Source organism: Thalassophryne amazonica, chromosome 5 (genome assembly GCF_902500255.1).
Source record: "Thalassophryne amazonica chromosome 5, fThaAma1.1, whole genome shotgun sequence".
NCBI classification, from domain to species: domain Eukaryota; kingdom Metazoa; phylum Chordata; class Actinopteri; order Batrachoidiformes; family Batrachoididae; genus Thalassophryne; species Thalassophryne amazonica.
Genome location: NC_047107.1, coordinates 72939171 through 72956212, shown reverse-complemented (window position 1 = coordinate 72956212; position 17042 = coordinate 72939171). Strand labels below are relative to the sequence as shown.

The 17042-nt window shown below is 41.3% G+C and overlaps 1 protein-coding gene across 1 annotated transcript in view; it reads right to left on the bottom strand.

Annotated features, from left to right (window-relative positions):
• Window positions 1–520: 520 nt before the first annotated feature.
• Window positions 521–17042, bottom strand: part of ercc6l2 (excision repair cross-complementation group 6-like 2) — a 41856-nt gene continuing 25334 nt past the window's right edge. The window contains 16 exon segments of the mRNA XM_034170534.1: window positions 521–1307; window positions 1359–2078; window positions 3236–3393; window positions 4567–4721; window positions 4806–5847; window positions 6947–7036; window positions 7487–7639; window positions 9884–9983; window positions 10248–10343; window positions 10476–10621; window positions 11275–11346; window positions 11429–11548; window positions 14619–14735; window positions 15105–15245; window positions 15392–15599; window positions 15771–15838. Coding sequence (XP_034026425.1) covers window positions 848–1307; window positions 1359–2078; window positions 3236–3393; window positions 4567–4721; window positions 4806–5847; window positions 6947–7036; window positions 7487–7639; window positions 9884–9983; window positions 10248–10343; window positions 10476–10621; window positions 11275–11346; window positions 11429–11548; window positions 14619–14735; window positions 15105–15245; window positions 15392–15599; window positions 15771–15838 — 3846 coding nt within the window. The 3' untranslated portion in view covers window positions 521–847.

Sequence of the window (17042 nt, the reverse complement as noted above, 5' to 3'; positions counted from 1 at the left end):
TATCGCAGGTAAACCTCCAGTCTGAAGGATGTCTGCGGTTCAACTCGGCCAAGTCACAGACGATCGGATTACTTATGCACAGCCCCATGCGAGTGAACCACACCATCTACACACTGTAATGAGGCAGCAAGTGGTTGAAAGCTTGAGGTGGGATCTCTGCTTGGCCACCAACAGTCCTGTGGTTGTGCTCACGGTATCCAGTAACATTAATGGCCAGTGCCCACAATGAGCTAGATTATGCACATAATTACATCAGGTAGAGCTACAGTTTGGATACTTTCCACAAACTAGGGCCATGACTACTAATTATTTTCATAAGAAATTAATCTGTCAATTATTTTCAGAATTAGAAACAGTAACAAATGACAACTGCATTTTCTCAGAAAGCACAGAAGAGTCCTACATCTATAGTGTTTAAAATCTGCTTAAGTAGTTTTTCCTTGTGTAGACTACTACTAACAGTTTACTATGAAAAGATATGAAAGGCATTACAAGGGCAGTGCATACACTCTTACATGAGTTTTTTGAATTATAGTGATATCAGCATGGCGTACCTTGGTGATCAAGTGAGTTAAGAAAGAAATTAAGAAAGAAAGAATTGCATTTATTATTGCAAGAGGTTAATATTGTGGGAATAATTCAGAGAACAAATAATATTTTTTGATTCTGACAAATGCAAATGAAGAATTTTTTAAAAGTACAACTACTACAAAAACATAATCAGTAAAAAGACTCTGAAGTAAAAAAAAAAACTGTACATTCAAATTACTGTATATGGAGCAATTCTTCAGATCTTTTCATGCAAAGAAAAATAAACTATAACTTTACCTAAAATGTTTCCTTTGTATCATTTCTTCCACAAGAAGTTTTCATTGGACTTCCAAAGTGTCTTTCTATCCTCTTGTCCAGATTTAGTTCGAGCTGCCACACTGGTGTTAATACAAACCCTGTGCACTTGTGACGGGTCAGTCAGCTTGTTAATGTGCTCTTCATTGCCCTCATTCAAGATGTCCCAGAAATCTTTGCGGCTGCCCTTTGATGCCTGTGTACTTGGAGGGTCCTGGTGTCTGCATGGTGTGTGAGAAAAAGGTGATGCAGAGTTTAAGTGGGCTTTCGAGCTAGAATCAGTTTTCAGAGTCACACTGCGCAGAGACGCCACAGCAAGGCCTGCGTTTGCTGACACCAAAGAGGATACAGGGGGGGTTTTAGGAGAGGCTCTGGGTTTGGGTCTTAATAAGTCATCCAGGATTGTAGTGTCTCCTATGAGATCTGTGAGAGTACAGGCAGACGGGGCATGTACTGGAGAGGAAAGAGAGTCTGGATCTCTGCTTTGTTTTTGAAAACTGCCACAGGTACAGGAAGAGCTTTCCTGCTGTTCTTCTTTTCTCTGTGCTGTAGGTTTAGACAAAGAAGACGAGGGATGACTGAGTTCTGGACAAAATGAGGTACCTCTGTCTCTTTGGTCCTTGAAAGCAGCAGCCTCCTCAGGTTTCAAAGTGCTACGGCTAACGCCATCCCCAGCTCCGAAAACAGAACACAAGACACCACAGGTTTTTGTCTTCTTTTCTTCTCTTGCACTGTAGACTGCCTCCTTCTGTTCGCCTGACTTGGAGCTCAGGACATCATAAAGAGGATCTAGATTGCCCTCTAGTAAGCTCTTCTTCTGGGGGCGCAGAACATTACCTTGTGAAGGTTTTGACATTTTGTTCTGTGATTTTGTGATTCTAGCCTTTTTCAGGGGTTGTGGAGTCTTTGGACCACATTTAGGGCTCTTCCTGGAGTTTTCTCGACAAACGTTTTTTTGTGGGGTTTGAGTTCTCTTGTGAGATTTTGCAACACTGGTCTGAGGCGTTGTTTTGGAGGTAGAGGATGTGACAGTTGTAGAAAAGGAGGTCTGGGCTGAATGAGGTTGTGGGAAGTTGTTTGTGACTGTGGTGGCCAGTTCAGGGTGGTTCAGAGGGATGTAATACTGCTGCAGCCATTCCAGTCTCTTGGTTGAGGTTGTTGTTAGAACTTCTTCTGCAAATTGATGGACTGAGGGAAAATGGAATTTTGCTGCCATCTCCTCCAGCTGCTGTCTACATACAAGACCACAAGAAATGTGCCACATGTTAATGGACGCTCCATGAAAATACATAAAAATGCAGCATTGAATAAGCCACAGCACAGTGTAGCCAGGCCTGTACTATAATCTGATATTCTGTGGGACAATCAGGCTGAGCTGAAAGAGAATAGTTCTCCCCACACACAGTTGTATCCAGACAGCCATGCGGTATAATGTATTTTTCCTAAGTCATTACAGTTTTGATCTAACCAGAGTCAGGGACAAAAATACTTCAAAGCCACGAGTGGTAAAGTAGCGTTATGTGTTATTACCATTTGTGGCTTTCCCTGGAAAAACAATAAATAAATGTCATAGCCGTAAAACCTGACACACATGTAGACTTACACCATTAAACAACAAGGTTAATTGAGAGGACATCAATATAACTCGTGTATATTTTCATTCCTTAGTGAGCCTCTGGGCAAAGATCCAGTGTTCCTCTCCGAGGACTAGACTGGACCTACAAAGGTGTCTGTGTATTTGCTGAAGTAGTGGGTGGAGGTGACGCAGCCGGACACAGGTCCGAATGAGAGATCTGCATGCCTGCACATGAGAGTGTGTGTCCGAGTGTGTGTAAATGCGTGCTCAGATGTGTGTGTGTGCATATATGAGTGCAGATTCAGAGTCCTCAGGCAATCATTTTTGGGAAACCCAGGAGGGCTGTGGTTATGGAGGGGAAAAAACCTCCTGCTGGGCTTCAACACAACTGCGTATTCTTCGGTATGATGCTGGGAAAGCTCACAGGTGGTCTCTCGAAGCGCACAACACATACACACATATGGATAATTCCTGAGGCCCAGTTGGGGCCGATGAAAACCAAAACTGTGCCGACCTTTAATGCCAAGAATTCTTCTTCTCCTCTTTCTTCCCAACATATATTCTCCTTCCAATACACAGACCTTCAATCTTTCACTCAGTTCTCTGCTTTGACTCTAGTCTGGCCAAATCCTTTTGTTTTTGTTGTATGTACCTACATTGTTATAATGGGTCATTTCACGAGAACCAATTGTGTCACATCTGCCATAAGATTCTTTTGTTCTGTCTTCCCTTCCATGTATTTACTTTGTCCTAACGGCTACCTTTCACATTTTTTTTCTTGCGTCCTGAGCTTGCCTGTTGCTCTCTGAGTACCTGCGTATGGCCTGTGGAGTCTCTCCAATGATGATGGTAGAGGATTTGTTGTGGTGTACACTTTTGTTGGTGAAGATGACTGGTTGGACCACACTGGGCTTCACCAGCCTCACAGCAGTGGGACATTGCTGACTGTCTGGTGGGCTCGCAGAGAAGCTCTGGTTAAATCAAACAAGAATTTTATTAAAATAAATATCAAATCACAATTTGTATGATTTTTTTTTATTTATTGAGATACATTGAAAAAAATAACAAAACAAAAAAATTCAGTAACATTATAAATTAACTGTTGTACGTATACAGTACTTAATATCTGAAAGGAACAGGGGTGAATTATAAACTTATCGAGTCGTATCCTCTTTTTTAAAATTTGAATTAAACAACAAAAATAAATTATGGCTTTCTGCTTCAGTTGGTTTTCACGTGAACTCAATTTAATCTGTCAACAAACATTCAGACAAGCAAACAGATACACAACATAGAAAAAGCCTTATAGTCACAATTTTACAATCTTCTCATGCAGCTCCTAGATATACGTATTTACTAAAATACAATCACAATGGGCAACTGGATAAAAAAATATTTGTGTCAAAGAATGAGTAGAAGTGTAGTGCATCCAGAAAGTACAGCAAAGGGAAAAAAAAAACCCATTACAAATCTGATTATGCGGAAAGATGTAACTATTTTCCAGGTGACTGAGAAATTTAGTGATCTAGCATGAAAGATGTTCCAGTCCAAATAAGAAGAAAAAAATTGGGACACTATGGAAAATGCAAATAAAAAAACAAAAAACAATACTTCTGGCATTTACTTTGATTTTTATTTCGCTGCAGATCATATGGAAGTCGTGTTTGGCACCAAATGCTTATCCCTGGATACTGCAGTGTGAAACAGAAGAGACTCGAAGACTCCCTCTGGATGCGACACCAGTCCATCGCAGGTTACTACCCCAACCAACTTCACTGAGCCCATTTTGCCAAAGGGAAGTGACAACATTCGCCGCCATGAATACTTATATTCTTCTACAAGTGTATCAACAATGCACACATCTAAAACAAACAAACACACAACCAACCCCCCCCCCCCCCCCACAAACACACACAAAAATGCTCATCGGCCCTCTGGTTGGAGAGAGACAAAAATATGTCATTACATTTTTTTAATCCTTACCACTCTACCAAACTCTAGTCAAGTAATCTGTAGTCTAATCTAGGCAGACAACTGATCCTTTATCTACCAATCAATGTAGTATAGCCCTGTACTGGAGCTGTGATAAACACAGCCTCACTAGTGTGTAAAAAAAATAAATAAAAAAATAAGGTTCTATGTACCTGCTGGATGCCTAGAAGGTGATTGGCTGGGAGCTGAGAGTACATCTTGCGTTCAAACACATCTCGCACAGCAGCCCTACTGATTAGCTCCTCTGCTTTGCTCCCTCCCACAACACGTTGGTTAGAGTGGGTATATACCACGTCCTGCACACCACCTTTATATAAACAAATACATAAACACTGAGTAATTTCTTTAAAACCTGTTGACATATATGGGAGTGACAGGCTTACAATCTGACCTAGCACACTGTCGATGGTTACACCCTTGGCTTGGGATGTTGGGGAGGTCTGACCTTTCAGACCTGTAAATGAAACCACTTTAGTCATCTCTGGCTGTCTCTCACTTCTTCTGTTTACTGCTGTAGATTGTTGATAATCTCTTGGCAACTCCTCTTTGCATCTTTCTGTCTGTGGAGTTGTGATATGGCACCTGCGAGACCTCTCTCTCTTAGCAGGTGTACTTTCATCATCTGAAGAAGTGAATGTTTCAATTTCTTCTCTATATTTATACCTGGCCTTGTCCCTTACACTGTGCCTCTTCCTGATAGGGTCTACCTTTCCTCTACCTACTCCCCTATTACATGAGTTGAAAGCATCTTTCTTGGGCAAAGTCAATGCAGCTATACCAAAGTCCTCTGATTCATCTGAATATCCTTTATAGTGTTGCACTTTTGAAACGGTTTTAGAATTGTTAGGTTCCTTTTTCTCTACTGAGTTGTTTCCATTACTTTCCTCATCTGTTTTCTTTGCCTGTACTTTTACACCATCATCTCTCTTTTCTACCACAGAAATCATCTCTCGGCTCCCCTTATCTTTTCTGTCTGAACCAGAAGAGATATCCCAGGTGTTTGTTCTGGATTTTTGGACACAGACGGTACCGGCCCCTCTACTGGAGTTCTTACACGTGTCAAAGGCTGTAGTAACCTTCCACCTCATTTTTCCTGGACCATTTTTATCTTCTTCAGATGTGTTGTCTTCCAAAGAGTCCATCTCATCCCAACTACTATCACCCTCTACTAGCTCTGGCTTCCCTCTAACCCTTTGGAGGAGTCTGGAGAAACCATGCTGGAGGAGACTCAGTCGGCCTGGATCAGAAGCAATGTTTCCACCCGCAGTGCTGTCAGCGGCATTGGGGTCTAAAGTCTTCCTCCTCATTGCCTGCTCTGATTCATCCACTTCACTCCCACTGCTGAAGTCGAGCACTCCTATGGGGATCTTTGAGGTATCTTTGTACTCAGTAGCTGATGCTGGCACATTGGTATGTAAAGCCCCTCCAGGTTCCTTTTATAGGACAGCAGAAACAACAACAGAAGACATGAAAACAACAGAAAAACAATACGAGAAGTAGAACACAGAAAATACTAGTGAGAAAACCCTTAATATATACAGTACATACTACAGGGAAAATATTAGGCTCAGACACAGAGCCAAAAGGCTACTTTGTTCTTGTCATAATTCAGATGGACAACCCATCTGAGAATTCATTGTATATTAGCAGACAGATGTTTGTAATAAATCACAATAAACATCAGCTTGACACATGCTCTCCATCTTGATGTAATATCATGAAAATAACACACTCAGAACGTTTACTACAGTTACTGGGACTTCACAGAATCAACCACTAACCATTGTCATAATCACAAAAACTTTGGTGAATTTCGTTTACTCCGCCCTATTCTTGCAGTGCTTGTATACATGTCGTGATTCAAGTGATTCTGTGCATATCGGCAGGCATCGTAAAGTACTGTTTATTTCAGTAAGAATCAGAATAGTCTCAGTGTAGCTTTGGCTGGGAACAGAATGACAAGGAGCATCACAGCTGCAAAGCAAATGATAGACTTCAGTGTGGTCTGGTCCTTCCACTGGGACACAAGGTAATTTTATACAGCTGTTTAAGACAACATCACAGAGATTAATGGACAAAGGGAAGAAAAAAAATTCATTGGAAATTAGAAACCCCTCAAAACATCCATGGAGCATAACTCTTGTGGCACAGCATAATGGAGACACTTACAGATGTTTTCCAAAAATACTGCCAAATGTACTACTACTACTACTACTACTACTTCTAAAACATCTAGGTTTGATAAGGATGACAGTATAACATGGAAGCAGTTGATTCAGCCATATTCTGACAAAAATATGTGTGTTGGCACATACTGAAACATATCTGGGTTATTTATTTATTTGTTAGTTTTTCTGCCACAATAGCAACATAAATTTCTGAAAAAAAAAAAGATGGATAGAAACATCCCTGTGTTTGATATCCCATCATTCACATGGGAATTGGGGGGAGGGGGGGTGAGTACCAAAGGCAAAGCATGGAAAACAAGAGTACCCCAAGTATTGGATCCACAAGAAATGCACCGTTACTCACACCACCGTTCTTCGTCTTTGCCTCCTCTTCCTTCTCCTTACCAGTGTGTGTGATGGTCGTCATGACACCAGCCTCCACTTGTCCTTCTCGCTAATTGGAAGCATCAAAGTGAAAAACACAATCATCATTATAAAAATATTTCTGTGCGTGATTGAAAATTCAACAGCTTCACAATCAAGTACAAGACGGATACATTTTATGTTGCTGATAGTATACAAAGAAAAAATTTCAGAGTAGTGGAATGTGGCTCTTGCATTACAATCAAACCATAAATAAACCTATCACATTCAGGAGCTCGTGGATATGGGTAAGACATAGTAGCATGACAAGGACATTATTCTGTGAAGAGAAATAAACTGAGGTATTGAAAAATCTACACAGTATGGCAGCAAAAAGTTGCACCAAGGTGTGAAGTAACTTTTGGTCTGACTGATTTAGTCATAACAGAGTAAACTATCTATAAATCACTAAAACCATAACATCTCTATGATACAATACGATCATATCTATAAATCACTAAAACCATAACATCTTTGGTACCTCTATTATTTTTTGTGTAAGGCATGTCCCTTGAGTCTGAAGCCTGAACAGGTTCTTAATCCCAAACAGCTCCCCCTGATGGCCTCCATCACCTTGCACGGCCTCAAAGTATCGCCGAGAGCTCTCCTTGCCCACCACTGAGCTCTGCAATTGCTGACAAAAACAAACAAGGTATATTAGTTTTAAAGAAGCTTGCACAGAGTGAGAGCAGAGTCAACAGCTAAATTATCTTTGTGTGAAGCGTCACAGTGCATTTGGAAAGTATTCACAGCGCTTTACTTTTTCCACATTTTATGTTACAGCCTTATTCCAAAATGGAGTAATTTTTTTCCTCCAAATTTTAATCACAACTCCCCATAATGACAACATGAAAAGAGTTTTTTTTCCCTCAAAATTTGTGCAAATTTATTAAAAAAAAACAACAAAAAACAAAACTAAGAAATAACGCGTACGTAAGTATTCACACCCTTTGCAGAGAACTTTGTTGATGCACCTTTGGCAGCAGTTACAGCCTCAAGACTTCTTGAATATGATGCCACAAGCTTGGTGCACCTATCTTTGGGCATTTTGCAGCACCTCTCAAGCTCCATCAGGTTGGATGGGGAGCGTCGGTGCACAGTCATCATCAGATCTCTCCGAAGTTGTTCAATCAGATTCAGGTCTGGGCTCTGGCTGGGCCACTCAAGGACATTCACAGAGTTGTCCTGAAGCCACTCCTTTGATATCTTGGCTGTGTGCTTAATGTCATTGTCCTGTTGAAAGATGAACCGTCGCCCCAGTCTGAAGTCAAGCGCGCACTGGAGCAGGTTTTCATCCAGGATGTCTCTGTACATTGCTGCATTCATCTTTCCCCCAATCCTGACTAGTCTCAGTGTTCCTGCTACTGAAAAACATCCCCACAGCATGATGCTGCCACCACCATGCTTCACTGTAGGGATGGTGCCTGCTTTCCAAAGAGTTCAATTTTTGTCTCATCAGACCAGATAATTTTGTTTCTCATAGTCTGAGAGATGCTTTTTGGAAAACTCCAGCCAGGCTGCCACACAGTAAATATTGCAGAGTATAATTTACTCTGCTGGGAGAACATTTAGTCCTAGTCCAAATAGAGTTAAATATACTCTATCACAGTGCTAAATCAACTCTATCACAGTGTAAAATCAATTCTTATTGGAGTAGAAACACTTGATGGTAGAGCTGATTTCACTCTATAATAGTGTATTTTACTGCATTTAGACTGGGAGCAAATGTTATCCCAGCGGAGTATAATTTACTCAACAAAATTTACAATGCATATGCCATTTATAAAGGCGTGGCTTCCGTATGGCCACTCTACTATACAGGCCTGATTGGTGGATTGCTGCAGAGATGTTTGTCCTTCTCAAAGGTTCTACTCTCTCCACAGAGGAATGCTGGAGCTCTAACAGAGTGGCCATCAGTCCACCTCCCTGATTATGACCCTTTTCTCTGATCGCTCAGTTTAGACAGGCTGCCAGCTCTAGGAAGAGTTCTGGTGGATCCAAACTTCTCCCATTTACAGATGATGGAGGCCACTGTGCTCATTGGGACCTTCAAAGTAGCAGAAATGTTTCTGTACCCTTCCCCAGATTTGTGCCTCGAGACAATCCTGTCCACCTTTGGGAGCAATTACTGCCTCAAGTCTTCTTGAATATGACGCCACAAGCTTGGCGCACCTACTATTGGGCAATTTTGCCCATTCCTCTTTGCAGCACCTCTCAAACTTCATCAGGTTGGATGGGAAGCGTCAGTGCACTTTCATCATCGGTCATTTCCAGATCTATGGCAGAGATGTTCAACCGGATTGAGGTCAGGATGTCTGCACATTGCTACATTCATCGTTCCCTCAGTCCCGAATAGTCTCACAGTTCCTGCCGCCAGTGGCAACTGTTAATTACTGTTAATAATTACTGTTAGCAGGTGGACAGTGGCAGGTGGGGAGTTTGACTGGGGCGGGACACCTATGAAACAGTAACGCAGGTGACCTAAGTCGAGCTCAGGGCGGACAGAAACCTCCCGTGAACCAGAAGGGCAAAAGCTCACAGACCATGAAAGTGTCTATCAGTAATTAGAAAGCAATCCTGCCCCTTGTCAGTGGAAATTCATATCACTAATATCAGCTTTACCCACAGTATGTACACAACATACAGTATATACAGAACTCCATATTAGAAAAACAGAGAAGTGGGAATTTAATATGGCACAGTTCATGGTATCACAAACTCAACAGCGACGTGTAATGTTTTATATATAGCTCCAGCTCCCCCAATAACGAAGCAAGCAGGTAGACATGAAAACAGGAGCAGGGCAAGAAACACCTACTCTGCACCCAAACATATACCAAATTGTGTTTAAGAGTCTATTGTTGCTATTATATACTACCTGTTTGTAAACTTGTCTTAGGTAGATGATCTCCTCAACAGTCCCCAATGAGATAAGCCTGAGAACGGTCACATCTCTGCACTGGCCAATACGATATGCCCTGAGAAATCACATCAACGTGCGCATGCACACACACACACACACACACACACACACACACACACACACACACACACACACACACACACACACACACACACACACACACACACACACACACACACACACACACACACACACACACACACTATAATAGCACTAGTGATCATCGAAAAACAATTTGCCATCGAAAAACAATTTGATCGAAGCTACAACTCTCTAAAATTCTCTAAAATTTTTTAAACCCATTACATGGTCTACCTACCTGTCAACAGCTTGGAGATCATTGGCAGGGTTCCAGGTGGGGTCAAACAGCACGACTACATTTGCCCCAACAAAATTAAGGCCAAGGCCACCCGCCCTGACAATAAGAACAAAACTGTTTTCAGAAGAATAGGCTTAACATAAACAATTACTTCAAAAAAAAAAAAAATCTTGCAACAGGTAACTGTAGCAGCATGTTTCCACACTTAAAGAGCAGCAAGGAACTAACATAGTGGAAACCAGGCAAAGGTTGACGTGAGAAGAACTGTTGAATTCTTTGACAATCTGGACTCTCTCTTTGGCTTTGGTGGTTCCATCCAGTCTGCTGTAGTCCAGGCCCTCTGCCATACAGTAGCTCTCCAGCACATCCAAAAGCTAAAAATTTCAAAGCATACCAAATCATCACAGTATTTTAACAGAGTAAGATTGCAGCACCCTCTAAATCTAGCATATGATGACATTCATATTTAAATGTTCAAGAGAGAAATGAAATACAAATACAATGCAAACACATCTAATTAAAAAGTACATGCTTACTGTAAGGCTAACATTAAGTCGTTAACTCCACAAAACATAAAATCTGAGCTCTGAAGAGATGACCTCGGAGCAGCCAGAAGCTTGAAATGTTATCATAATGTCTCAAGTGACAGCAGCCACTGGAATCTGCACTCTGGGGACTGCATATTAATCCATGTTATGAAAAAACAATCCTCCCTGCTACTGTAATTTTTTTTCTACAAACAAGACATCTGTTCCAATAGTGATGGAGTTAAGAGCGCTATGTTGAGGCCTGTTGTGAGTCTGAAATATGTTAAGGGGTCTAACATTCTAAAAGCAGCGAGCACACTCCAACCGTGACACCATCTAAAATCCTTGGCAGATGATATCACTGTAAGTGCTGGAGGATTTTCTTACAGGACACAACTCAGATGATTGCTCAACCACCTCACACAGAACACATCTCCTCAAATCACTCAGGTGCATATGTATTCTGGTTTCTACATATACAGACAAGACACAAATCTTACCTTAGTTGAAAGAGAAAAGAGCAGCACTTTATCTCTCTTTTGCATATAAAATTTGAGCAGCTTTTGCAAAACCTAAAATGTAAGACAGCCTTGTTAACCCAAAGTCAAACAGCCTGTAGAAGCAACTGACTTAAAACTTTGTCTTTCTGCGTACCTTCATTTTACCACTGTACATCGGGTCTGACAGAGCCTCAAATGCTTCTTCCTTGCATCTCTGTACAAAATCTGGAAACTTTTGGAAAACATTCTCACATATGGCATTCACAAACTTTTCCTGGGAAGAAGAAAACAAAACAAAAATGTAATCAATGACTGGAAGCTGTCATGTCAAATTAATCTGGAGGATCATGTCTTAAGTCCCTCTCACATGTGCAGCAAAGCGCCTGTGTTTATGTGGGATAAACATAATGCAAATAACCACAAGTTGTGGGACGCAGGCGTCTACATCACGGTGAAATCGTAAAAGGTGCAGGGTTATTGCAGAGTGGTGGAACTGTTGGGGAAACCTTATTGCACGTTAACTACATTCTGTCAGCAGCTGCCACACACCGTCTGTGTCTCTCTGTGCCAGACAGGAATATCCCTTCACTCACATTAATAAAGAAACACATGCTGTACTGCAGTGTGTATCTTACAAACTGACATGTAACATGCTATGTGCAGTCATAGAGGAACGTGCACACATGTTGCAGTTTGCACTTGATGTCACAAACCTGCATGGATGACACATTCACATGTCAACAAAGGCTGCTGTTTATAGAATATGTGTTTTATAAAATCATACAATAATTCCAATTTGTGTGAAGTAGAGAAAGATGATGTGTTGCTAAGAACTCAAACTCCAGCAGCTGTAAGAAAACACAATATCTAGGCAAACCTAGCCTGCCTTCAACCTGAGCTTTCTCCCTACATACGGGAACAGATGTGGGAGTGACCTATACTTTACCTACATGATGTGTGTCTCATGTATCTGTTGGTGGGGGAAAGGTGTGTGTATGTGTGTGTGTCGCCAACTCATGGCGTTTGTTGCCCGGCGTCCTCCGCAGCAGCTTCCACCTTGGGCCCAGCCCACACTTGACAGTCAATTCAGGTTTTTGTTAAAAGGTGGAAACCCCATACAGTCCACAAGTGATTCTCTTCTAAGTTTTTCGTATTTCTTGCCATCTCCTCACAGTGAAGTGACCAAAAACCACTCTCACGCTCTCTCTCTCTCTCTTCACACAAGTATGACAGAATTCTGCCATATTTTCCTTTTTTCACTCATTGAAGCTGTCTCCCTAGAAGTTGCAACGTGGGTGCTGCTTCTGTTCTAGGGTCGGCCGTTCGAATCCAGCTCCAAACCAGTTAAAAATGTGCATGTTGCCATTGTGTCCTTGGGCAAGACACTTAACCCACCTTGCCTGTGTATGAATGAGGTGGCAACCATGCTTCCATCAGTTTGCCCCAGGGCAGCTGTGGCTACACCGGTAGCTTACCACCACCAGTGTGTGTGAATGTGCGAGTAAATGAATAATGCAACTTGTAAAATGCTTTGGGTGTCTTGAAAAGTGCTCTATAAAACCAAATCATTATTATATCTGGATTTAACACAGATATCTGGTTTAAGAAGTCTGTGGGTCACAGAGCTTTCTCTTATCATGCTCCTGTTCTATGGAATGATCTCCCTGCGTCAATAAAACAGTCAGATTCTGTGGAGATTTTCAAGTCCAGAGTTAAGACGCACTTATTTTCCCTTTCATATGGCTAGCATACTGGTACAGTTTTGTTTTACGCTTTTTACTCTTTTAATTCATTTATTAGTAATTGGAGCGGGCTGCGGCCTCAACTTTACCTAAATTCTGGGTCTTTTAGTGAAGTTTAGGGCTAGTGGCCGGCGATCACCTTAGTACTTCTCTGTTTATCTTGTTTAATGCTGGCAAATTATACAGTATTTTTTGTCTTTCTGATGCCTAATTCTGTTTTTTCTCTCTGTTTATGGTGCAGCTCCATCCAGAGATGGGAGCTGTATTCGTGTTGTCGATCCTCCTGTCCTGTGCGCCAATAGCATTTCTTGTATATTCGTCCGTGAATTGTTCTGTGAATTGTTCTGTAATTTATGTTTGTAGCATGGCCCAAGCAGAGGGTCACCCATTTGAGTCTGGTCTGCTTGAGGTTTCTTCCTCAGAGGGAGTTTTTCCTTACCACTGTTGCTCTGGGGGTTGGTAAGGTTAGACCTTACCTGTGTGAAGTGCTTTGAGGCAACTCTGTTGTGATTTGGTGCTATATAAATGAAAATAAATTAAAAAAATACTGAATATCTGGTTTAAGCCACACCATTTAGTGAAAACTGCAGCGGCCAAATCAACTGAGTCCGAAACATGGGGTGATGGCATCACACTCAATGTTCAAAGTATCATCTGTAAGCACGTTTGTGTGTGCACGAGAAACTACATAAACTGGAAAAGCAGTTGAATATTGTTCCTCTAACACCTTGGTCTCTTTAACATTGCAAGGCATTGGAGACAAAAGAGGAGTCACCATTATTTGATCATGAGCCAGATCCTTGCCCAAGACAAATGTAACACCCATAACTGGTAACTCAAGCACTACTCCCACAGGAGCACATCCAACAAAGAGGTTAATTCTTACAAACATCTGGTATAAAGGAACAGCACCATTAGCTCTCGCAGTCTCTTAAAGTCATTTACATTACTGGCTCCCAGCCATTTGTCAAATGCTGGTCTCTCCAGGTTGTACTCTCTCTGATCTGTCTCTGTGCTTCTGGAACCAACTCATACACTTTTAGCACTGCCTGTCGGACCACATCATAGTCGTTTGTCTGACTTAACTGCAAAGAAACATAGGCTTCCTCTGCGTTCCCTGTTAAAGAACCTTGTTTCAGGGTCAGACACTGCCCTTTCAGCCAATTTTGTGGCACAGGACTTCAAACAATGTACAACAAAGAACTTCAAACATGCAAAACAGAGATAAAGGAACTAGGTGTCCAGATAATAAAGATCACATCTCACATTCTCACAATCGCATCGCAGATGTTTTTAGCATGCTTGTTTCGTAATGCAGTGTGTTTCTGTACGAAGCTGTGGCAAGGCGCACTGATGTAAGGCCCAAGCAGACAGTGACAGAATGTGGTAACTGGTGACAGCCTTTTAGTTAATGTGAGAATACTTTGTGATTTATGACATTTAAATTTTTTTTTAAATCCTAAATGAGATAACTCTATACCTGTTGCATCTTCACTGCAATGGAGACGATTACCTACTGCACACAACTTGCTGTTATGTCTATCCCAAATAACTTCAGGCTTTTGGCTGCATGGGTGAGTGAGTAACTAAATTAGTTCCTACCTGTTTCTTGCTGGTACCAGCAGTGGACTGCAGCAGTGCGACATGATTGGCAACCTTCCTGAGTATAGCCAAGTAACTAAAATACAGTGCCTTTATTTGTACACCATCAGAGTTTGTCTGCAGAAAGAAGACATTGGTGTATTATTACAAGTTTGCTGGCAATCACCAATCATTAGAGGTGAAATGGTGTAGGTCTGTAGGAGTTAAAAGTGTCTACTCCAATCTGGTGAATGTTTGTGGAAATATTTGTGAGAGATGATGCAAGTTTGTTTTTTTGCATGTCATTTTTCAATGCTTTGACAAGAACAAACAAACTCTGTATGGTTATATCCCACTAAAAGAAAGGTGGAAATTGGTGTGGTAAAATTGGATTAATTTTCATTTTTCAAAATTTGCAAGAGACACTTTAACCTTCACTGCCTTGTTTGGCCCGATATATTGCACAGCATACTAAAGCACACAATAGGAATTGAGGGATGAACTGACTTTATAGCAGCAGCTCCTGCGAGTGCGTCCACTTTGACAATGACATTTCTCAGAAGATCTTAGCAGTAATGTCACATCTTGGGTGTCCAGCACTGTCTGATAAACTGTGCTCTGAAAGTCTGTCAGAGTGCAATACACCACCTAGGAGAAAGACAACACTACGTCCCTTCAAGAAATGACATCAGACTTGAAAGATTTCTATAGAGTTAGGTGAAGTGACTGCTGAGCTGTGAGATGATCAACTGATACACAAAGGAAATAGTCTGTGGCCCCTCAATCCATCCTACCCTATCATTTTTCTTAGGCAGCTGCTCCTTGATGAGCGCTTTAGTTCTTCTGAGAAACCAGGGGGAAATCATCTTCGCCAGAGCTTTGACAGTCTTCCTTCCAGTAGCTAGGGCACGTTTGGTTGCAGTGTGTCTTTGGCCCTTTTCAATTGGGTCTGCAAACTTATTTTTAAAACATCCCAAACTGCCAAGACAACCAGGTATGGCCCTGAGCAGAACAAGAAAAATTATATTTCAAAGGAAGTCATTAAAATGAATAGCAAAAAACATCAAAACATCACTTTCACAACAAGGAATACATGTCTCACGTGTGCTTACAAGTATGCAAAGAAAAACTAATTTCAAAAGCGCCTTAAAACAGAAAAATTTCTGAACCTACCAGTCCATGACACACCACAGCTCCTCAAGATTGTTCTGCAAAATGGTACCAGTGAGGCCAATTCTGATCTGACAAAAAGAAGGTGAAACAACAGAATGAAAAATAGAGTACCTATGCAAAGACAAAGCATTTAGGACACCACTCCACAGAAACTGTGCTCAACTGAAATTCACACTGGGACTATGCTTGTTGAATCTTCGTGTGGCATATGATGCTGTGAGTTCATCTATACTGTTGAAGAGACTTGAAAATTCTTTTGGTGTCTCTGACTGGGTTCTTTTGCAGTTTAGATCATGCTTACAGGTCGATGGATGTGTGTACAGTAGTGTCCAGAATAATAGTAGTGCTATGTGACTAAAGATTAATCCAGGTTTTGAGTATATTTCTTATTGTTACATGGGAAACAAGGTACCAGTAGATTCAGTAGATTCTCACAAATCCAACAAGACCAAGCATTCATGATATGCACACTCTTAAGGCTATGAAATTGGGCTATTAGTAAAAAAAAAGTAGAAAAGGGGTGTTCACAATAATAGTAGCATCTGCTGTTGATGCTACAAACTCAAAACTATTATGTTCAAACTGCTTTTTTAGCAATCCTGTGAATCACTAAACTAGTATTTAGTTGTATAACCAGTTTTTCATGATTTCTTCACATCTGCGAGGCATTAATTTTGTTGGTTTGGACCATGCTTTTGCTCGTTTATTAGTGTGCTTGGGGTCATTGTCTTGTTGAAACACCCATTTCAAGGGCATGTCCTCTTCATCATAAGGCAACATGACCTCTTCAAGTGTTTTGACATATTCAAACTGATCCATGATACCTGGTATGCGATATATAGGCCCAACACCATAGTAGGAGAAACATGCCCATATCATGATGCTTGCACCACCATACTTCAGTCTTCACTGTGAACTGTGGCTTGAATTCAGAGTTTGGGGGTCGTCTCACAAACTGTCTGTGGTCCTTGGACCCAAAAAGAACAATTTTACTCTCATCAGTCCACAAAATATTCCTCCATTTCTCTTTAGGCCAGTTGATGTGTTCTTTGGCAAACTGTAGCCTCTTCTGCACGTCTTTTATTTAACAGAGGGACTTTGCGGGGGATTCTTGCAAATAAATTAGGTTCACACAGGCGTCTTCTAACTGTCACAGCACTTACAGGTAATTCCAGACTGTCTTTGATCATCCTGGAGCTGATCAATGAGTGAGCCTTTACCATTCTGGTTATTCTTCTATCCATTTTGATGGTTTTCCATTTTCTTCCACGC